This window comes from Manihot esculenta, chromosome 8 (assembly GCF_001659605.2).
Source record: "Manihot esculenta cultivar AM560-2 chromosome 8, M.esculenta_v8, whole genome shotgun sequence".
NCBI classification, from domain to species: Eukaryota; Viridiplantae; Streptophyta; class Magnoliopsida; order Malpighiales; family Euphorbiaceae; genus Manihot; species Manihot esculenta.
In genome coordinates, this window is record NC_035168.2 from 825,514 (window position 1) to 849,226 (window position 23,713).

The window sequence follows — 23,713 nt, forward strand, 5'->3', positions numbered from 1 at the left end:
AAGCCAAGGGGCAACAACCAAAAGCTAAAAGAAACTATTAACAACACGATCAAAGGCAAAACCAAAAACTGATCCAACCAGAAGATGATCAGACAGCAGATAATCAAAATTAAACGAATTTAAATGATCAAACCAGGAAACCGAAGCCAAAAGCTGATCAACTATAATATGATCAAACAGCAGGTAACAAAAATAAAGAAAAAAAAAGGTTGATCCGAGATGATCAAACAGCGTACCTAAACAGGGAGTCATCAGTTTTGGTACGAGAAACAAAATTTCCAAAACAAAATAATTTCCAAATTGGAAAATTAAAACAAGGAAATAATTTTCAGATCCAAATTGATAATTATTTTCTTAATTATGCATTATATAAAAAAGGTTAATCAAAACACATTAAGATCAAAAATTACGAATCAGGAAAATTAAAAAAAGGAAACAGCCCTAACCATGTGATTTGAACATATTTTTCATATCATATATTTCAAATCCGAATTGATTTTCTTAATTATGCATGATTATTAAGATCTAATTTAAAATTAGGAAACATAATCAAACCAAGATTATCAAATAAATAATTTCTAAATTGAAAATTTAAAATAAGGAAACAAGCGATTTGAACATATTTTTCATATCATTGCATAATTAAAAGATTTTTAGATGCGATTATTTTCTTAATTATGAGTGATATAAAAAAAGCTCTTCTCTAAACCACACCCAAATAAACCAACTTTGGCAGCTCCGCCACCGGCCACCTAACTCTTCCCTCTCCCTTCCCCTACTCTTCACTTCACTCTATTCTCAACCTGCACCAACCACCACTAACCTCTCTTTTCCATTTTAAAAAGATGTGGCAACTTCTCCTTGCCGCAGCTTTAGCAGGATCTGCTACTTTCGTTGCTAAGCATTTTCTTGCTCAGGAACGCCCTAAAGAGGAAGAAAATCCTTTTGAAGATTCGATTGCTTCTGCATTTCAATCTCCTCTATTTCCTAACCATGGTAGTGGGTGCGGATACGACAGTAATTTCCAGCAACCACCTGATGGGATCTTTAGGTTCTCGAGTTCTGCTTCTGCTTCTTCGCCAAGTGGTAAGAAAACTAGGATTTCGAGGAAGAAATCGGGCATCACGGGTCGCCGATTGAATTTTGGTGCGGAAAATTATAAGGCTGATAAAAGATCTGGTGGTTCCGAGAAGAGTGCAAGGCGATTAGCTGTTTGCTTGAAGAAGAAGAGAACTGCCAAGAGTGTGCCTTCCAAGTGTAGATCCTGTTCTTCTAAAGGTTGGTTTTTTTTTTTTTCTCTTTTCTTTTCTATCTAATTTTACTGTATTTGACTGCTGAGGCCATCTCTAACCCTATCACCATTTTTTGCAATATTATCTCCATTTGCATCAATTTTAATACCAAAAAAAATATTCTATTTATATTCTTTATTTTTTAATATTATATTATTTATTTTACTTTAATTTTATTTATATATTTCACTCAAAAAATTCATATAATTTTATATATTTATTTTAAATATTTATATATTTTATATTTTCATTCAATATTCAAATATTTAATTATTTTATAAATAAACAAAAAAAACATATTAATTATAAAAATATATTAATTAAATAATAATTATAAAAAAATATTACTTAAACATTAATTATAAATATACATTAATTAAGCATTAATTAGCAAATTAAAAATAAAATAAACTCATACATATTAAATTATTCTATATAATATATTATAAATAAATTAAACACTAATTTATTTATATTATTCTATATAATATATTATAAATAAATTAATTTATTATAAATATTATTTATAATTGTGAATATATTAATTTAAATTAAATTTCAATAATTATAAAAATATAAAATAAATTAAAAATATAATAAATTATAAAAATAAAAATAAGTAAACTTAATTAAAAATATATATAAATTTTGAATTATATTATAAATTAAAAAAAAAGAAGACACTGTAGCGAGCACCAAAATCACGTTGGATTTTGGCGCAGCGTTGGAGGGCCATCTCCAACGCCAAAATGGAGATTGGCGCATCTTTGGAGATGGCCGATACAGTGTGTCTAAGGAAAATTATATAAATTAAACAAGGGCACTCGATTGATGGAGGCGCTCAATAACTCAACCTTAATTCCCAAAACCCCTGCTAGTTGATTGCTTCAAAATTTCTGCGATTTGTGAGGCTCTTGTGTATTTCTGAATCTATTATTGTGAGTTAATGCTTAAATTTAATAAAAAATATGGTTTGAAATTTTAGAGGATGCATGCAACAAACATATATGTAACCTATAAATATGTAATACGAAGAAAAATATAATTGCGGCAAATTGAAACTTTTTTACCGCTTGACTTGTTTTCCAAGCTGTTTTGGTGAACGACTATTTTTATATGCTCTCAATCAAGTTGCAATCACTGTTGAGAAACACCTACTGTTCATAATCCAAGAATACAGAGAGAAAGCAAGAATCTTTTCATGTTGTTTCAATATTATATTTTAACTCTCAAGTCTCAATTATTGTTTATGCAAATCTTATTTATAAATTAGTGAAATTAATTGCCAATAACTACATATTTGCTGCTATTTCCTAGCTGGGTGAGGTTGACTCATCAAGCTCTGAACCCATTTTTAACATCTTGTATTTCTGTTCGGAGGAATCACTTTGTCAAAATGCATTAACCAATGAGAGCAGGGGAAGGAACAGATTTGCGGGGAGTTACAATTGTAAACTTGTAATGTTAACCAATGGTTCCTTAAACATAGAGAAATTCTTGATCTAGGCAATGTTACCAAATGGTTCCTTAAACATAGAAATGTGACTGTATAATGGGTCTGCTTGTAAAGACATTTATCAAGGAGTGATTTTATCTGTTTTGCCAAAAAACTGATAATAAATCAATCTTAATGTTCCTTGTTCTTGGCATCTTATCAGTTGTCAAAATTGACTGACATGTTGATGGAGAACTATGACTTGGTTTCTTTGACTCTAAGGAAATACTTCTTTGTTTTCAAGTTTGTTCTCCAATACGTTTCATGTATTTATTGAGCTGACATCATATTGTGCTCTGCAGATAGCTCTTTGTTTGGTTGTGGACTTGGCATTGGAATCATGTATATGATGTCAGCTGGGAAGGCTGAGATCAGTAAGCTAAGCAATGCCATGGATGAGACTGCAAAAACTGTTAAAGAATTAAGAACTGAACTGTATAAAAGAAAGTCAGCCAAAGTTGTAGCTATCTCAAAAGATTTAAGCAGTAATAATGAATTAGAGTTTTATAGAGCAGGTACAGGGCACAATAATGACTCCAAAGTTATCAAAGCTTCTGGGATCCCAATGATTGATGATTTTGAATGCCCAAGTAGTGGTCTTACAGAAGAGCCAGAGCCACAGCTGCCGGAAATGGATCAACTGGAAGCAGAGCTTGCATCTGAACTACAAAAACCTCCATGGTCCTATCCTGAAGCTTCTGGTCATGGAGGAGTTGAACCAAATATGGATAAGGTGAGCCTTTTCAAAAACATGCGTGTTGTTTATTCTCTAGATTTTCTTACCAGTAAAAGTCATGCCCTTTCTGTTGGTGCATTTATCTGCCCATATAAGATATGAAACAACTTGTTTTCAGTTTTATAAAACTTATACTTCAATCATAGGCAGAAGGTTTATTTCTTTATTTCACCTCAGTGTTTAGAGCCGTTAAAAGTTTACTATCCCTCTCATTTCATGGCAACCTGGTTAAGAGGAAGCTATTACATATTGAAAAATGCATGTCATGCTTGGGTGTGCTTCCGGTAATTGTTGCTTGTTTTGACAATTACTATAATGGAAAATTGATTTATTTTGCATTCATGCTGCCTTTATCCTAGGAACCTACAAATCTACAATTAGAAACTCAATGATAATTGAAATAGTAGTGCAACTTGAATCACACTGTAAACATTCAGGGAAGTCATTAGCTTCATTTGTTGGGAAATTTATAAATAGGATCTGTATTTTGGATTAGTAGTTTATTGGTGCCTTTACCAGTTGTAATGACAGTTGATACATGGGTCTTCAAAAACCTGATTCATGGTAAACTGTAGATTGTAACCTTGAGTCTGGAAGAATGGCATGTTATAAGTTAGTGGCTTGAACACTGGATTGTCCATCTGTCTCTAAGGATGGGGTATTTCGTAGTTTTTACTAGAAACATATTGTGCAGAATGAAACTTTTTCTGGTGGGCTTCACAAACTGGAGGGTCAGAGCAATATTTCTTGCCAAGGCGATGGAGTATTGCCATCTGAACTGGATCGGAAACTGTCCCATTTGCTCATCGAACAGCTGGAAAATCAAATTGAGGAGCTAGAATCTGAATTGCATTCTGCCCAGTCCAAACTCCATGAGAAGGAAGCTGAACTGGACTGCGTAAAATGCCTGACTGAATTCTCCCTATCAACTGAATCAGGCAAGTTTTTTCTGTCTCCATCCACTAAAGGTTGTATGTTTATGAGTTATAATATTCTTGGAAGAAAGGAAAAACTCAACTATTGGTGTTTGCATGAGTTGGGGTTACCATACGCTAACAAAAAGCCTTGTCATGTGAAATGTCTCTTTCTAAACCTGAGTATTGTTTTACAGATGATGAAACTGTGACATTTGCTGAGCAAGAGTATGTGATAACAAATGCAGGGATTACCTACTGCAAATCAAAGTTTCAGTTGACGGAATGTGATTATCAGAAGGCAAGAGACTATTTAATAAAAACTTAAGCAAAAGCAAAGTCCTAGATGAAGATATAATGATCCAGTGTTTCAATTGTAGGATCAAAGAATTTAATGATTTTACAAAACTTTTAATTGAAATTAGAAGATAATAAAGTTATTAAATAATTTTGTATTCAGATATAATAATTCTCACATACCCCATACCTATTACCATTGTAATCCTGAATACAAAGGAACAGAAATAAGAAACATACAGGGATTTTTTTTTAATAACAAATACTGGAATTACCTACTGCAAATCGAAGTTTTAGTTGAAAGAATGTAATTATCAGAAGGTTAGAGACTATTTAATGAAAACTTAAGCAAAAGCAAAGTTCCAGATGAAGGTATAATAACACATTTTTTCTTTGAATAATAAATGAATTATCCTTTTCTAAAAGTAAAATATAGTTTGTTAGTAGTGGTTAATCACCTTTTAATGTTAAATTTTCTCTTGAATAGATAACCTCATCTCTCTCTCAAATTTATAAAATACAATCAATCATATAGAATAAAGTCATATGTATAAAAAATAAAAAAAAATATTAATTAATTATCATATTTTAAAAATTAACACATCTATTTATTAAAATATATATATATATCATTTATTATTAAATTATTGTCCTACGTAGAATTGCTTCCCTAGTGCAACGGGTCTCTCTCTCTGTTGCATTGCATGTCTGATCCCTTAACATGGCCAAGGCATGAATTTATTCAAATATAGAAAATAAAAAAAAAAAATCTAAAACTAGGAAACTGTCCACCTGGCATATTGCCGTATCCTCTCCCCTTCATTTCCCAGCTTCATCAAACTCTCAATTCTCTATTCTCTATCTCTATCTCACCCAACGGAGTATAGAGGCGCCCCACGACACAGAGGGAGAGGGAGAGGGAGAGAGAGACATTCTTGGAAGATGAAGATATATACAAAGCCCATATCCAGCCCGGGTCGGACCGAGAATTATCCGCCACCATTGATGAGATTTTTGAGGAGCAATGTTAGTAGCAGAAGTAGAGGCAGGTCACGTTCAAGTCCTATGTTCGTTAGGAAGAAAAATGGCGCCACTGAAACCCAAGAGCCTTCCTCCCCAAAAGATACCTGCATAGGACAGGTTAGAGTCAAGCGTTCCAAGCAAGCCAAGACCCAACCAAGTAAAATCAAATGCTTCTGTAAATGGGTCCGAAACACCCCGTTTTGCCAACATTTAAACAGGGCGACGCGCCGGCCAAAGTGTACTTTGCTCTCATGGCGCAAGTGGATAATGTTTTTTAAGGTCGGTGTCAGGAGAGAAAGCAAAATCCGTGAGGATTCATCAAAAGTTGAACCAAAATTTGGCAACATAAGTGAAGATGCAGGGCAAGAAAGTGAAGTGGAAGATGAGGAAAATAAGATGTATGTTTCCTCAAGTATTTCACCACCAAAGAATGCGTTGTTATTGACGAGAAGCAGGTCTGCGCCGTGCAGGTCTTCTTCTGTAGCTTGCAGATTTTGGGGCTCACCTCTGGAAAGTGAAGAAACAGAACAAAACTGAGTGCAGATCATGAGAACACAGAGAGAATTCACCCCATGTCAAAAGAAAGTCATTTTGCCGAGAAATCTGATCAAGAATCAAGATTGGATTAAGAAACTGAAGAAAAGTTAAGTTTTTTCTTCCAATGAATTTGAAGGTCCAGTCCAGTCACTTCAATTAGAGAAAATGTCAAAAATTGTAGAACTCAGAACAGAGAATGATGGCACTGTGGAAGAATAGAAGGTTGGGTTTCACATGATTAATTTAACTAGTCTTTGTTTATTTTCATTTTGTGGGCAACTGTACTGAGTATAGTTTTTGAAACTTGGAGGTAGTGTTATTTTTGTTTTTAAGATAGTATATATGTGAAGCTGAAGCAGAGAATCTCTATGTATAAAAAGCTGAAACAATGAAATTGTTGTTATTTGTGTGTTAGTATTAATCTACACGGCTCTAAAATTATTATTCTGTAATTTTCCCCAAATTAACAAATTGGTTTTAGTTATAATTAATTTTATAGAATTGAATTTTTTATTAAAATCACACATAAAATGTAAAGTTCTATTAATTTACAAAATTTTAGGAGAATAAAAGCACATTCTTTATGGAGCAAGTTCCATTTTTTTTTATGTTTTTGCTTTGTGGGCATCTCAGGGTCACAGTGATTCTGATTAGTCAAATCGCCCTTTGGATTCTCTCTGGTGGAAAGTTTTATAATGTCTTTTTCACCAGGTAAAGAGACCCACTTCATTTTTACTGGTGCAGATAAGATCAATTGATCATTATAATGACAGAGAAGTTAAGTCAAAAGTTTCCATGATTAGGATTTATTATCTGATACAGATCACATTGGTTGATTGAACTCAGCCCATCATCATTTTTCACTGGACACATGAAAATTTTCTCTTAAACCAAACAGCTGGATTCTGTGTTGATCAGGAAATTTTGGGTTACGATAGAATTGTTTTTGTTATAGAAAAGGGTGACAAATAAGAAAGAAAAGTACTATACTGTTGGGCAGTTCAGATTCATTGTCTGGTGAATGGAAAAAACAAGATCCAGTTTGGAACTTGTACATATAATATCTTTCTTGTTGACAAAGAAAAAATCAGTGTATCTGCAAAGTGAAACTTTGGCCCATCTTTTAGGCATAAAAATGCAACTGCAACAAGTCATTTTCAGTAGTTGCATTGGCCACCTCTTGCCTTTTGTATGCAAAGGCTTCTTGAAGGTGCAGTTGTCTCCAGGTCCAGGCTCCACACTGCCCTTCGCTATTCATGAGCTTAATGAGAACCGGAGATGAGTGAGTTCCATGTGGCTGCCTTACATGCAACCCTACAAGTGTCAGATATCAAAGCTTCAATCTCAAGTCTCCATCATAACTATTAACTTTTATGGCTGGCTTTAGCTCTCTTTTCTTTCTCCCTCCTCAATTGTGGAGATTTGCATGCTCTATAACCTGGTTTCCCTATGTTGTGAAGTTTTTTCAGCCTAGTATGCCTTTCGGATGGACAGCCTGTGAAAACGAGGAGTCTGTAGAAATCTCTGTTCTGAAAGATGAGTAGCGTCTGCTTCGAGTTTATTTGTTTTATAGATCGGGTCTGGAAAAGCCGGTTATGGCTAGGTTTCTTTGTTTTTTTTGGACCGAGTGGTTAAACTTTAGTGGTTGGGTTGAGATGTTTTCTGTTTAGAACCATATTCTTATAATCTTTTTGGCCTTTTAGTCTTATTAATGAAATTTTGACCTTTGGCAAAAATTTTTTTTTTTAAAAATCCTTTAACGAGCAATATGAGAAAAAACTTAATGATTGAAATTCAATATCAATGGCTGGAAATGGCCCTAGTCCTTGTAACCTCTCTTTTTCAGGATAGTGTTATATGATATGGAACTTTGTTGCAATGCAAATTCTGGAAAGAGTAAATTGTACAAGTCCTTTTCTTTGCTTGCATTTCAAGCAAATGATTTGATGATTTTGACCCACAACCTATGGGCCACAATGCAACAATCTATTTTGATGAATAGATTATATACAGACAGCTACTGGGTTTGAAAAGTTAGATATGAAGATGCAGCCATGTATTATTGGATTGTAAAAGCATGAAAGAAGCAGAATTCAGAGGCTTTTCCTCTTTCTTTCTTTCTTTCTCGGGTACCAATGAAGTCCAAGGTTATATCACAGATTACATATCAACTCAGTGGGCCTCTACTTGCTACTCACAAGCTTATTACAACCCTATATTCCAATTCCAATATGACATCTCAGCTTTATTTTGCACATTTTCTTGAATTTTGATGAATGAACTCAACAACCACTCGTTAAATCACATCATGGCTGATGCTGGAAGGCTGAAGGCCATGAGAAATTTAGATAGTTTTTTTTTTTTTTTTTCAAGGAAGGCAAGAAAGAGTCGAATCTTCATTCAATCATAGATTTTATTATATTATGTAGACTCAACTAAGAGTCGATTCAATAAAATATTATACGTACATATTAAATTTCTCTTCTAAACTTTTCAAAGCTTTTTTTTCTTTTTTTAATAGAATTTAATTTGCCATCCAATAATTTTATTTTTAATTTAGCAATTGATTTTTTTTTAGAAAAAAGCCATTAGTCTCATAGTCATGCATTAAGGATCAATAATGGAGCTTGTTAGTGTTAGAGTCACTACAAAATGCTTATTTATCAATTATCAATATCACAGTGAAATCAAGTCAACATATTTGAAGAGAAATGAATTGGACTTTTGCATAGAAATATGACACTTGTTAAAATGATTTGATTGCATGAAATAGAAAATGATCAATGAATTGATTTTGACCTAAAAAATTTAACAAATTCCCTCATTGTTTTATGGGCATTTATAGGCATCAAGGTATGCATCTATATGAAAGCTTAGATGTCATTTTCTCCACAAAAAATGGAGATACACTGGATTTGTGGCTCAAAATTCTATAGGTAAGATAGTGTCTTTGTAATCCAGTATCTATTCAATATCAGCCAGCCTTCCTCTGAACCCCGTTTCAATCTTATCTTCCGGCCCCGTCTGGAACCAGGAAGGAGATCAACCCATCTGTCTTGTGGCTCCATTCGCATGCGCGCCCGGGGAGAGTCAGAGGCCGTTACGCATGGGGCAGGGATCATATATTCTCGTACGTCCGTATCAACATGGTAGGGACAGGTGGCCCAATGATAGACAGTTTGTTATACGTCACTATCAGTTAAAAGAAAATAGATAAAAGGAGGATTGCCCTCCTCTAGGTGTAAGTTTTTTCCAAGTCCACAGAACCCTTGTAAAATCTTATTTTCTGGATCTCAAATCATGGGAAGGCAAGTGGTGGAACCAGGATCTCAAATCATGGGAAGGCAAGTGGTGGAACCAGGATCTCAAATCATGGGAAGGCAAGTGGTGGAACCAGGATCTCAAATCATGGGAAGGCAAGTGGAGGCAAGTGGTGGAACCTAAATGGATAGTCACAGTGGTGGAGGAGGAGATGTGGTCATGAGTTATGGACAACTTTCTTCACAATCTAAATGTGGAGGCTATATCCTGTACCTAATCAATAATCAAGTGGTGACAAGATTGTGGGACCTATCTGAATATTATCCAATGCATGGTAAGAAGAAAGTGGCCTCTGACTCACTCTCCTCTTCTTTGACTTGATGTCTTCTTGCCCTTCATTTTCTTTAATCCTTTTTGTCCTCGTTTTCTTATGGCATAACCAAAATTGTTTTTATAAATTTATTTGTTTTTCTTTACAAGATTAGTATGAATTACTCGGACATCAATAGTTCAACAACAAAGATTAGTATGAATTACTCGAACATAAATAGTTCAACAACAAAGCCACAAAGGTCTTAGTTACTAAGATATTTTCTTGAATTTTCAATAGGATTACACATTCTGAAACTCCATTATGCAGACAAATTAGAAGTATTGCCTACAAAATGTGATAATTTTTCTTGTTTCTTCCTTCTTTCTCTCACTCTCCATGCCATTGCTTTATAATTTGAGCGGCTTGTTTTTGTAGTACCTTACTTTTGAGCTCTGACCCATCTGTCTAAAACTCGCGGTAATCATGATGCATAACAATAAAGATTTTCATTCTCGAATTCTTATTATTATTTTTTATCCATTTCATTAACTGCCTTTTAATGACTAGTTAAAAAGAATCAAATATGAAAACCTAAATATTATATTATTCAAAATACGACAACTAAACTAATCATTTTAATTCATGTCCTTCAATGGTGGAAAATTCTGAATGGGTTCAACGATAAGGCCAACAATATTCAATGAAAAAGAATAGAACCAGGCAGCTAGGAAGCACATAAAACAAAGTCGACACTCTGATTTTTTAACATCCCCTGTACCATCTCGCAGTATATCCTCAGCTCATCTTCTATGAAACTACAGATGTGACGTCCCCAAAAATGTGATTGTGAAAGGAGTAGCCCGCAACATCAAAATCATTATTATCTAGAACTACGCAAGATCCACTTATAATCTTTCTGTTCGAAATTCTCACATGTTTGAGAGAAGTTATTTTTCATTTGATAAAGAGGAAGGAAATGAAATATTTGTCATTGCATTGTGAATCCCTCCCCTCATCCTCCTTCCTCTCTGCTTAACCAATATGCAGCTCTATTACTTACCATGTCCTTTGTTACTGGCCTTTTCAGCCTCCGAACCTCAACCCCAAACGAGGCTCAGGAATACTTTCATTAGAGGAGTGAAAAGAGAGAATAATAGGGAAAGGTATGCAAGGACTGGATATAACTTTCCCTTCAAAACCGGAAAAAAAAAAATGACAGACCAATTAATAGAAGACCATTGGAACAGCATTCAGGCTCCACAAATTTGAGATGGGAACCTCCAACAAATTGATTTAACATTGACTAGCATTCATTTACATATTCCCTAGAAAAATCAGTTCATCTGTTTCTTCTTTTGAGCAAGTACTATATACAACAATGATAAATAGTTTTGGATAATTAAAAAAAAAATGTAAATGGTTGACAAGGTACTTGAAATTTATTCCTTCATGTTATCAGCCACAGCGGAAGCTTTGCAGATTGGACACAAGTTCTTCATTGATAGCCATTTCTTGATGCAGCTCACATGGTAATTGTGGCCACAAAATTTCAACGAACCAACATCATCCATATCTTTGTACTCCTCCTGCCAATTGCAACATGGATTCTTAAATGAAAAAAAAAAAAAAAGAAAATACAGTGACAGCGAAAATAACGAGATTCGTTAGACACAACCCAACGATAAAGGTGATGATCCAATCCACTAACAGTCAATTCTGAAACAACCAGGGGAGACTAGAAAATTTTTTTTGGAGGAGGCTGACATAGGCCTATATAATAAACTAAATAAATATAAAATAAATAAAAATAATATAAAAACTTTTCTAGACTCGGTCTACTATAGACCCAAGACATAGAGAATTGAATCTCATTACATGAGACCCATATTTAACTAAAATTTAAATTATATTAATTTATTAAAATAATTTATTAAAATAATTTAAGAAACTAAAATTTTTATTGTTCACTATATTTTAAATCTTATTACTAATTTTGAGAGGGTCAAATGTAAAATAATTAAAAATTATATATAAAAATGTATATAAAAATATTTTTTTTTGGGGCCAATTTGGGAGGGCCAAGGCTCTCCCTTGTCCCCCTACTTCCGTCCATGGTAACACCAGCTGAGCCATTCCATAATTAGAATCATAGTTTTAAATAACGGTGGCCCTCCCAAACTCCCCCCTACTTCCGCCCATGGTAACAACAGCTAACAACAGCCGAGCCATTCCATAATTAGAATCATAGTTTTAAATAACGGCCATTACGTTAAGTAATGGTTTTTGGGAGGCCGTTATTCATTATCCATCGTAAAACAACAATGATCCTCTGATTTGCATGTGTAACGACCGTTACAATGGCCCCCTATTTACCGGCATAACGGCCGTTACCGACCGTTAAATAACGGCAACGGTTGTTACCAATAATTGAAATTCTTTTATATCAACGGTTGTTACCAATAATTGAAATTTTTTTATATCCTTCCTCTTCTGCCCCTATTCTCAATTTCATTAATTTCTCTATTCTCAATTTCATTAGTTTTTATACTTTTCAACAATTTCAAAGGCTATATTTTTTAAACTTTCTCTTCACTTTCTCTTTTAAATTTCAATCTTTCTTGCATATTTTTCCTATAAACTTAAATTTATCATAAACTATTGTATTTCCAAACTTATTTCTTCTAAAAAGTTAATTAAATTTTATGTGCTTTAGTTTTTAGTTATTTTTTCCCTTTTTTAAAAAGATTTTTGTCAATAAAATTATTAGTTTTGAGTTCAAATTATAATTTGAGCTATTAGTTGACTCGATCTACAAAGATTATGTTGGTTTTTCTTATTTTAAACTATATGATGTCTAACTTAAGTTAAATAATCTATATTTCATGTATTTATGTTTATTATGCATTTGTATACATTGTTCTGAATTAAAATCTAATTAATATCATTTGCAAATTTTTTTGAAAAACTTGTGTTACCGAGGCCGTTACTACATACAAGCCTTTTTCTGTTACTCGCGACCGCAACCACGATTTAAAACTATGATTAGAATCCAACCGACAGTATATACTTGGAGTAGATTCTTACCAGGCAAATCACACAAGTTCCTTCATCCTCGCTTTGGCCTGAAGAACTATATACTGTTTCTGTCAAACACTTGGATATCAGATCTTCATCAAAACCTGTGCTGACACTCCCAATCCTTTCACCCAGTGCAAGTAGTTCCTGCTTGGTCCAATCACTCAAGAAGTTTAAGATTTCATAAAACCAGAGAGAAACAGACGTCAAGTAAAATAACAATAATAACCTCATAGCTCTTGTTGTCTATATCTAGCCTCATATCCCTATGCTGATCAAACAAATTTCTGGATCCATAAAAGGCTGAGCGATCCACAACCATAAAACCCTGTAGCACAATAGTAGAAAGTCCACTTAGAAGCAAATAAGCAACAAAGAATCAGATAATGATGCCTTAAAGATGCGGGAGATCATTGAACAGACAAAAAAAATGCAATAATCAGCATCTTAAGTAATCTATCATGCAATTATGGAAGAAACTGCAGTCATTTAGAAAAAGAGAAGTTATGACATATCATTCCATCTCATACCCTTCTCTCAAAATGTACTAAAGCAAAATCATTTAGGAATTATACCTCAGATGAAAATCGATCATGAAGACTTGGCTCATTGGGCAGCGATCTGTATCTCTCATAAGAATTCCTTGATCTCCCATTCCTATCACTATTACGCCAAGCTGCAGTTGATAATAGCCTTGGTTGTCTGGATGAGAAATTTTCGGCAACCAATGGCATCCCATCGTCAGAAGGTGCCATATGCCCCAACCGCAAACTGCTGGAGGAAGCCCTGAAAGTTGGGCTAGGTCTCTGAGAATAGCTACTGCGAATGCCTCTGGCAGAATGTGCTGAGGCACTATGGAAACTTTGAGGAACAACAGGGTTTCTACTTGAAATGAAATCATGGTGATATCCCCTAACATCTGCAGAAGCATTAGGTATGCTGCTTCCAACAAGGAAGTGGTTTGTCTCATGAGTATAACCATTAGCATCTGTGGCAGAGAGGCAAATTAGAAATATTGGAATTCAAATGTTGCATGAAAAATTATATGTACATTACTAACCCGAAACTAGCATCCTTCCAGAAGCAGTAGATGTTCTGGTATGGCTCCAGTTATGTGTCATAGCGCTAGAACTTTGACTTGAGAAATCCACTGAGCTGGAATGGTCAAAAGGGTGACCTGCATGATAGGAATTATGGGAAGAATTGTTAGATAAATGGGTCCTAGACAGGTTGATTTCTAGATCAAGTGCAGGCCTGCTTCTAACATTCCTGATAGAACTCTCAGGCCCAATTGAGAGATTGCCTCGATGGCCAGGGGTCATAGTAATGCATTCCCAGACCATATATTGAGGATCTAAATTTGGTTTCTCCAGCCGCAACTCGGAAGGCACAGAGGGATCCGATGAACTTCCAGCACCATAATACCTGCTTGTACTGCCCCCTTCACATGAAGAGGGGACTCCAGGGCTTTTTCGCTTGTGGGGCCCCCTTCCATTGCCCATTGTAAGATCAAAAAGGTCACCCTCAACGCCATTAATCGTCTGTCTGTCATAATTGGAAGACGAAGCATGTGCATGATTTTCTGGAACTGCACAAAAGGTTCCCACTGTTGATGAATGCAGAAAAGGATCATGAGATGGGCCTGCAGCATCTGGCTGATAATATGACACTTCAACACTGTGGCTTGAGGAAATAAATGCATTTGACATTGGTGCAGGGTTCCGTTGAGACGCAAAATGCACTCCATCAAGAGGCATACTTTCAGCATGCTAAAAGAAAGCACCATTCTCTGCAGGACCTACCCTGGCTGCATGAACTAGAGTATTAGATGTCGAACTCTTATGAAAGCTATGCAGATCTAGCTACAACCTCAAGAAAGCTAGATAATGCCCTTTTTAGCTTTAATGCACCCCAAAATAGCTCCTAGTTTCACAAGTTCAATTCTGGTGCATCAAATGACAGAATTGATGAAGCTTGCACAACGTTAAAAGTACTGATATCACAATAAATATAGACCACAGTGTCACAAAGCAAACCAAGTCATGTCTGGCCATATATGCTAAGTTACAATGCAAACTATCAAGAGGATCTGGACCATTTCATGGCATTTTCATCGAGAATATTTTCCCTAAAAATAATAATTTGCAAAATTTTAAATTAGCAATACTCAAATTTGCATAAGGTTGCTCTATATGCATATTCTTAAATTTGGGCCGGACCTAATTCACCCCAAAAACTAGCTCAAGGGGAGGATTGCCTATGACCCATATAAGGGACACATTACCCCCTTTCCACAACTGATGTGGGATTCAACACACCCCCTCACGCCCAGAATTTTACTGGTGCGTGACATATTCATGGGAGGCCCAACATCGGATGAGGAGGCTCTGATACCATATTAAATTTGGGCCAGACCTAACTCATCCCAAAAGCTAGCTCAAGGGGAGAATTGCCTATGACCCATGTGTGTTGAATCCCACATCGATTGTGAAAAGGGGTAATGTGCCCCTTATATGAGGCATAGGCAATCATCCTACTAGAGCTAGCTTTTGGGGTGAGTTAGGCCTGGCCCAAATTTAACATGGTATCAAAGCCTCCTCATCCGATGTTCAATGAATATATGACGCACCAGTAAAATTCTGGGCGTGAGGGATGTGTTGAATCCCACATCAGTTGTGGAAAGGGGTAATGTGCCCCTTATATGGATCATAGGCAATCCTCCCCTTGAGCTAGCTTTTGGGTGAGTTAGGTTTGGCCCATATAAGGGGCACATTACCCCTTTCCACAACTGATGTGGGATTCAACACGATCCTGTTCGCTCTCGAACATTTGGGATGTGCTGAATAAATGCCTATGGCCCATAACAATATTCCTTCGAACTTGAATTATGTCAAATCAAGGAGAAACCCAAAATCTGTATCAATAAAAAGTATCTCAATTTGCAAAAATAATGGCATAAATTTTTCTAAATAAGAAAACAAAACAATCCCCTCTTTGTGAAGTATGCTTATACATTATGTTCAAATTTGCAAGAGCTATGTTTATCATCACAAATTTTCCAACAAAATGCCAAATGAACTAGTTTCAAGCATGTGATTGTGCATATGTTTTTGTGGTCTTAATATATATATTATATATATATGTATGTTAATATTAATAATTCAAACAAATGTTTACCACTTACCATTAACCATTCAAATTAGAGTACACTGAATTTTTTTTAAGCCTTGAATCTTAGGAGGTCAAGACACCAAAATTGTAAATCAACATGCCCTTACTTTCACAAATGAAACAAGGCTATCAACGGCAACATCCTATTAGAATGCTAGGACATGATGCAGTGGAAAACAATAAAGGCGGCTCCCCAAACTGAGGATAATTGACCGTGAGTAGATAGAGACATCTGTATAGCCAAAATGAGAAGTAAGAAGATTGGATTATTTTGATCCTATCATCTCCAAGCACTGACTGAACTAAGAAGTATTAGACTAGGAGATTCATAAGAAATAACAACGAAGAAAAAAAATCTCTCTCCTGGAGAAATAATGGATCCAACTCCGGTATAAGCAGAGATAAATGGTCATATACCTTACAAGCAGTGGGAAAATATGTTGGTACCTACTGCACAAGTCAATTGTCTTAAATCATCACTAGCACTGCAAGATGTAATCTCACCTACCATGTTACCGCATCAAATGCTATTAGACAGGAAGCCTCTCCTAGAAAGCCAAATGTGAGATATAGAGCTAAAGAAATTACTAAAACGTTCCTATAAACTATTACCAATCTCCTTCTTAGCCACCAACTTTTTGAGGACCAATATAATAATCACTGCAAAAAAAACATGTAAAATTAACAGGAAACTGTCTTGCAACATATTGCGAAATGAAAGAGAAGTTGGAGACATGCTAAAAACTTGCAGGCATGAAAAAAATCCGTACCAGTCAAGCAATAGGAAGAGATCCCAGATTCATAATTTTAACTAACTGAAGAAGCTGATATATTACTCGCAGAAGTTATTTGGGAGAAAACTGTTTGTTGATTTTTGATAGATTTATACCTCTTCAAAATACCAGGAAAATCATAATTCTAAACCATAATGACAGCAGAAATAGGAAGAAATGCAGTTGTGAACTATCAAGTGAAAGGTGATAGTCCCAAAGATATCTAAGGAACACGTGGTTATTTAAAGTTAAACAGAAACACACAGTAATACATGCATGTTTGGCTTTTCAAGGTACAGTAGGCATAAAGTAAAAGTATATTAAACAAAGGGAAAAAAAATAGTGAAATTTCTAGAGTGAAAAAATGGAAACTAAAACCCCCAAGTGCTTCCTCACTAATTGTAGGAAAAAGATAATTCTAATTCTAAAATAACTTATCATCAACATTCAACAAATGCCTAAAGACTCAAAAGGACATGAGAAGGAAGAAATAATAGGGTAAGGACAAGAGATAGAGAAACTAACTTTCTTAGTTTTTGAAAGCAAAATCTTTCACTTCTTTTGGTAAACAATATTATCTTCAACATTTGAGTAACTGCCTATGAGTTTGTTTTACTTCAATCGCCACTTCTTCTTGCAATTCCAATCAATAGTTAAAATAAAATAAAACAAAAGTCCTTAAAAGGGTTTAATTCCAAATACAAATTGTAAAAACCTTAAAACTACATATGAATAGTTATTGCCTAAGATTAGCTGAATAATTTAGACTTAAATTTGCGTCTTACCTGTGTAACTTCATACATTTTGTAAGTTAACTGCACCATGAAAAATGAAGTAAAAATAAAAGTTCTAATAGCCAGCCAAGAACTGCAGTATTGAGCTGATGTAGAATTTACAACCACAGTGTCCTAGTTTACCAGTAAAAGTTGTAAGTGCAGTAATTTTTACAACAACTAAGTCTTAGTCTCAGACTGGTTGAGGCCAGCCATATGGATCCTTTTTCACTTTTCAGCTTTTTTTGAAGCTAATTTTAATACCCAAAAATTGTAAATATTTTTATATTATTTCCATCCACGTCATTTGTGATTTTATTCTTCATTGCAAACTCGGTTATCAATAGCTCTACCATAAAATAGATGAATTTAAAAAGAAGTTTCGCTACAAGATCCAAATTGGTTGTATAAATGGGAAGAATGATGGAGAAAGACACCTAAAAGAGGCATAAATAGTATAGAAAATCTTTAAAAGACAACGGCCAAACCAAGAAAAGCTTAAGCAGCCATTTTATTGACCGCATGGTAGTTCCTAATTCTATATTCCTACTTGAAGTTGCTTGTCCAAGATAACTGTAAATTTCCACATTAAGATGAAATCTTCCCCTAATTATAATGAAAAGTTTCTCTAAAAACTAGAATATACATGATTATAATAAGACAGTGTCGATTGTTACTATTGAAGTCTTTTATGATACAAAATCAAGGGTTGTATGTGTACCCCTAGAAAAGCATATGCAATAATCTGCATAAAACAAGCTTCCACAGTTCATATACATGTTTATAGATATTCCTGAAGATGAGTAAAAAAGAAGATGTCTAAGACACAAGGGGCCACTCCCTAATGCCCAAGTCTCATAATTGTTCTTTAGTTTACAGCAGCAAAAACAAGCCTTGCCAGCAGCATAGTTAATTAATATGCAATCAGCACTCCAGTCAAGACACTCCATCTAGGAAGTGAAATTATGATCATTCGGACTTTTGGTTTCAGTCGTGAGACATTAGGTACAAGTTTCCCCTCCAAGCTCATGACCTATGTAAACCTGAAGCCATCAGGCCTTGAACTTCAGCTATATAGACATTAGCATCTCCATGCTTTTAATTATTGTTTTCCCCTATGATCAAGCTTACTGCCACCTAATGCTCTGCAACCAATGTGTAAATCACAAAATTTCTGGAGGTAACTAATGCATATCGCAGCACTCACAGCAATCCCAAAATTATGCCACCATCCATCACCAGATAAACCCAGTCGGTACAACATTAAGGGCACACCATTTTGATTATTCCCACAAGATAATTTTAGGATATCACATCTCATGATAGATCAAAATGCAGGCTGCAGATTATCTAGGTGACATCCGCTGAGCACACAGACATTAACGAATCCAACCTGAATTACTACTTCACAACTTCAAACCGAAACATATAAAGTTGACTACCACTCCAACAGAACTTCTGAAAATCAACCTTCATCCCCCCACACTGCACACCAAAAGGATCACACAGCAGGATGATAATTAGCCTCTTCATATTAATGCCACTTCCTAGATTTCCAATGATAATCTGTAGGACATTTTTTGCATCATTAATCATAATAGAAAACAAATAAGTCCATCAATCATGATCCTCAACTATAATTGTACAAATTTGCTTTTTATGGCAATAAACATAAGGCTTCCCACTGCGGAATTAGATTATCCAATAGCAAAAATGATGTTCAAAGTAATAAGAATAAGTAATGCTTGAAAGTGGAATTGGAAATCTTTAATACCATATACTTTGCTCTCCCCGAAAGAGACAACTTATATAACTGCAAAACAGCAGACTGAGCTACTCTATTTTGAAGAGAACACAGGGTTTAACCAATAACCACAATGCGCCTGCAACACCATTTTCAATTCAGCATATTTGGAAAGAAAAAAGCATTAACTTGATATTCAACACCAAGTGACGAAGGTAAATATATCGAGCCAATTATATACCACATATAACCTAAAATGAGGAAAAAAAACCATCAGAATTTGGGAATGAAGACTTGAAATATAGATGACGTGTGGCAATACATTTTCAGAAATGTAGGAGTAAACTATGACGAGAATATAACCTTGAGTTAGCTGTTATGGCCCACTTGGCCAACAGCTACAAAGCTACTAGGGATAAAATATGCAAGTTGATATTTGAATTGTCGGAGAAAGGGGATAAAAGAAAGAGAATTTAATAGAGAACATGCATCATCAAAACTTCTTACCTACAAACATGGACTTGACATCTATTCATCCTTCAGTTCAAAATCAACAATGTGACCAACAGTAAACACCATCAGATCAGAAGTGAGAACTGAACCTGCACAATAAGAAAAACAATCTAAATCTAGTTGATGCTAAGGTCATCAAGAGTAAAACTAGCGCTTAACTCAGGCCCTCATTCAAAAAACTAACATTTGAAATGCTTACACTATAAAGTAGAATAAATATCTTAAGGTTTACTGCCACAAGAAAACTATATCAGTATCTTATCAGGCAGAATCAGAAAAAAAAAATTTCAACAATAGCTAAGAGTATCTTCTTTCACTTCCACAAATTTGGTCAGCTTGGTGCATTAAAGACGACAACAAGCGGGTAGTACTCGTGGAGTTCAATAGAAGCATGAAAACAAACAAGACATTTACTCAAATTCTCTTGAATGAACAAAAAATATGCTCAGCAACCCAGCAAACGACTACCTTTGATTTGAAGAGCCTAGAAAAAGAGAATAGGATGATGGGCGTTCAGAGTAAGACATGAGAAGGTCAAAGGTACCCAAGAAGTACCACTAGCTCTTCTATAGCAAGATACACACCTCTTCCCTAACTGAATAACAGATTCAAAATAAATCTAGAATCTCTCTTCCAAATACCATATTGTACAGCACTAGTGTGTATTCAAGTACATTATTGAAACAAAAAATAACTACCGACAAAGAGAACCAAATGTAGACTTGCATGCAAATCTATACCCGTGTAACTTCATCTAAGAGAGATATTGGGTTAATTAAATTAGAAAGTAAAGAGGTCTTATATTATTGAGACTAGATTTGTCAGACAGACATGTTATGTGACACATTTAGTACATATAAAGAGTAATGATCATCACAATTGCAATCATTTTCATGAGCTGAACTCAACTGATACAACTTACAGACTAATTCTAAATATTCCCATATTAGAAAACGAGAAGTAAATATAAAAATATAAATTCCTAAATACAGGTCAAACAAAAAAAAAAGTTAAAAAATAAAAAAGAGAAAGCCAAGGGGCAACAACCAAAAGCTAAAAGAAACTATTAACAACACGATCAAAGGCAAAACCAAAAACTGATCCAACCAGAAGATGATCAGACAGCAGATAATCAAAATTAAACGAATTTAAATGATCAAACCAGGAAACCGAAGCCAAAAGCTGATCAACTATAATATGATCAAACAGCAGGTAACAAAAATAAAGAAAAAAAAAGGTTGATCCGAGATGATCAAACAGCGTACCTAAACAGGGAGTCATCAGTTTTGGTACGAGAAACAAAATTTCCAAAACAAAATAATTTCCAAATTGGAAAATTAAAACAAGGAATCAAGCGGGAACTATGTGATTTGGGCATATTTTTCATATCATGTATAATAAAAAAATAATTTTCAGATCCGAATCGATAATTATTTTCTTAATTATGCATTATATAAAAAAGGTTAATCAAAACACATTAAGATCAAAAATTACGAATCAGGAAAATTAAAAAAAGGAAACAGCCCTAACCATGTGATTTGAACATATTTTTCATATCATATATTTCAAATCCGAATTGATTTTCTTAATTATGCATGATTATTAAGATCTAATTTAAAATTAGGAAACATAATCAAACCAAGATTATCAAATAAATAATTTCTAAATTGAAAAATTAAAATAAGAAAACAAGCGATTTGAACATATTTTTCATATCATTGCATAATTAAAAGATTTTTAGATGCGATTATTTTCTTAATTATGAGTGATATAAAAAAAGCTCTTCTCTAAACCACACCCAAATAAACCAACTTTGGCAGCTCCGCCACAGGCCACCTAACTCTTCCCTCTCCCTTCCCCTACTCTTCACTTCACTCTATTCTCAACCTGCACCAACCACCACTAACCTCTCTTTTCCATTTTAAAAAGATGTGGCAACTTCTCCTTGCCGCAGCTTTAGCAGGATCTGCTACTTTCGTTGCTAAGCATTTTCTTGCTCAGGAACGCCCTAAAGAGGAAGAAAATCCTTTTGAAGATTCGATTGCTTCTGCATTTCAATCTCCTCTATTTCCTAACCATGGTAGTGGGTGCGGATACGACAGTAATTTCCAGCAACCACCTAATGGGATCTTTAGGTTCTCGAGTTCTGCTTCTGCTTCTTCGCCAAGTGGTAAGAAAACTAGGATTTCGAGGAAGAAATCGGGCATCACGGGTCGCCGATTGAATTTTGGTGCGGAAAATTATAAGGCTGATAAAAGATCTGGTGGTTCCGAGAAGAGTGCAAGGCGCCGATTGAATTTTGGTGCGGAAAATTATAAGGCTGATAAAAGATCTGGTGGTTCCGAGAAGAGTGCAAGGCGATTAGCTGTTTGCTTGAAGAAGAAGAGAACTGCCAAGAGTGTGCCTTCCAAGTGTAGATCCTGTTCTTCTAAAGGTTGGTTTTTTTTTTTTTCTCTTTTCTTTTCTATCTAATTTTACTGTATTTGACTGCTGAGGCCATCTCTAACCCTATCACCATTTTTTGCAATATTATCTCCATTTGCATCAATTTTAATACCAAAAAAAATATTCTATTTATATTCTTTATTTTTTAATATTATATTATTTATTTTACTTTAATTTTATTTATATATTTCACTCAAAAAATTCATATAATTTTATATATTTATTTTAAATATTTATATATTTTATATTTTCATTCAATATTCAAATATTTAATTATTTTATAAATAAACAAAAAAAACATATTAATTATAAAAATATATTAATTAAATAATAATTATAAAAAAATATTACTTAAACATTAATTATAAATATACATTAATTAAGCATTAATTAGCAAATTAAAAATAAAATAAACTCATACATATTAAATTATTCTATATAATATATTATAAATAAATTAAACACTAATTTATTTATATTATTCTATATAATATATTATAAATAAATTAATTTATTATAAATATTATTTATAATTGTATATATATTAATTTAAATTAAATTTCAATAATTATAAAAATATAAAATAAATTAAAAATATAATAAATTATAAAAATAAAAATAAGTAAACTTAATTAAAAATATATATAAATTTTGAATTATATTATAAATTAAAAAAAAAGAAGACACTGTAGCGAGCACCAAAATCACGTTGGATTTTGGCGCAGCGTTGGAGGGCCATCTCCAACGCCAAAATGGAGATTGGCGCATCTTTGGAGATGGCCGATACAGTGTGTCTAAGGAAAATTATATAAATTAAACAAGGGCACTCGATTGATGGAGGCGCTCAATAACTCAACCTTAATTCCCAAAACCCCTGCTAGTTGATTGCTTCAAAATTTCTGCGATTTGTGAGGCTCTTGTGTATTTCTGAATCTATTATTGTGAGTTAATGCTTAAATTTAATAAAAAATATGGTTTGAAATTTTAGAGGATGCATGCAACAAACATATATGTAACCTATAAATATGTAATACGAAGAAAAATATAATTGCGGCAAATTGAAACTTTTTTACCGCTTGACTTGTTTTCCAAGCTGTTTTGGTGAACGACTATTTTTATATGCTCTCAATCAAGTTGCAATCACTGTTGAGAAACACCTACTGTTCATAATCCAAGAATACAGAGAGAAAGCAAGAATCTTTTCATGTTGTTTCAATATTATATTTTAACTCTCAAGTCTCAATTATTGTTTATGCAAATCTTATTTATAAATTAGTGAAATTAATTGCCAATAACTACATATTTGCTGCTATTTCCTAGCTGGGTGAGGTTGACTCATCAAGCTCTGAAC

The 23,713-nt window shown here is 34.1% G+C and overlaps 4 protein-coding genes across 12 annotated transcripts in view; 2 read left to right on the forward strand and 2 right to left on the reverse strand.

Moving 5' to 3' along the window:
- Positions 1-4,916, forward strand: part of LOC122724375 — a 43,773-nt gene extending 38,857 nt beyond the window's left edge. Inside the window, exon 5 of the mRNA XM_043959106.1 lies at positions 4,790-4,916. The gene's annotated coding sequence lies outside the window, so the exon portion shown is untranslated. The remainder of the gene's footprint in view (positions 1-4,789) is intronic.
- The window catches only part of LOC110620769 (probable E3 ubiquitin-protein ligase ZFP1), a 28,772-nt gene extending 7,994 nt beyond the window's left edge, over positions 1-20,778 (reverse strand). For all 3 annotated transcript variants that reach the window (XM_043959021.1, XM_043959019.1, XM_043959020.1), the window contains exons 1-2: positions 20,616-20,778; positions 15,359-15,362 (exon numbers count right to left, since the gene is read on the reverse strand). The gene's annotated coding sequence lies outside the window, so the exon portion shown is untranslated. The remainder of the gene's footprint in view (positions 1-15,358; positions 15,363-20,615) is intronic.
- LOC122724369 lies at positions 740-22,404 on the forward strand. The gene is made up of 2 exons (XM_043959031.1): positions 740-1,201; positions 22,203-22,404. Exons 1-2 carry the CDS (start codon positions 846-848, stop codon positions 22,387-22,389), a joined length of 543 nt encoding a protein of 180 aa, XP_043814966.1. The 5' UTR covers positions 740-845; the 3' UTR covers positions 22,390-22,404.
- Positions 11,107-20,284, reverse strand: LOC122724358. Of its 7 annotated transcripts, XM_043959004.1 has the most exons (8): positions 19,912-20,284; positions 19,435-19,543; positions 16,128-16,346; positions 14,004-14,750; positions 13,519-13,931; positions 13,173-13,271; positions 12,953-13,090; positions 11,107-11,454 (listed from the first exon to the last, which is right to left on the reverse strand). In XM_043959004.1, the coding sequence occupies exons 4-8, from the start codon at positions 14,698-14,700 to the stop codon at positions 11,308-11,310; spliced, it is 1,494 nt and encodes a 497-aa protein (XP_043814939.1). In that variant the 5' UTR covers positions 14,701-14,750; positions 16,128-16,346; positions 19,435-19,543; positions 19,912-20,284; the 3' UTR covers positions 11,107-11,307. The 7 variants fall into 7 exon arrangements, with proteins under 7 accessions (XP_043814939.1, XP_043814938.1, XP_043814940.1 ...); XM_043959003.1 differs by lacking the exon at positions 16,128-16,346; XM_043959005.1 differs by having other exon boundaries at positions 19,435-20,284.
- Positions 22,405-23,713: the final 1,309 nt, after the last annotated feature.

Coding starts and splice junctions, on each gene's coding strand:
- LOC122724369 (XM_043959031.1), top strand. CDS start 846: ATGTGGCAACTTCTCCTTGCCGCAGCTTTAGCAGGATCTGCTACTTTC. Junction 1,202..22,202: donor GGTTCCGAGAAGAGTGCAAG/GCGATTAGCTGT, acceptor GAAGAGTGCAAG/GCGCCGATTGAATTTTGGTG.
- LOC122724358 (XM_043959006.1), bottom strand. CDS start 14,700: ATGCCTCTTGATGGAGTGCATTTTGCGTCTCAACGGAACCCTGCACCA. Junction 13,932..14,003: donor TGGAAGGATGCTAGTTTCGG/GTTAGTAATGTA, acceptor TCTCTGCCACAG/ATGCTAATGGTTATACTCAT. Junction 13,091..13,172: donor TAGACAACAAGAGCTATGAG/GTTATTATTGTT, acceptor TGGACCAAGCAG/GAACTACTTGCACTGGGTGA.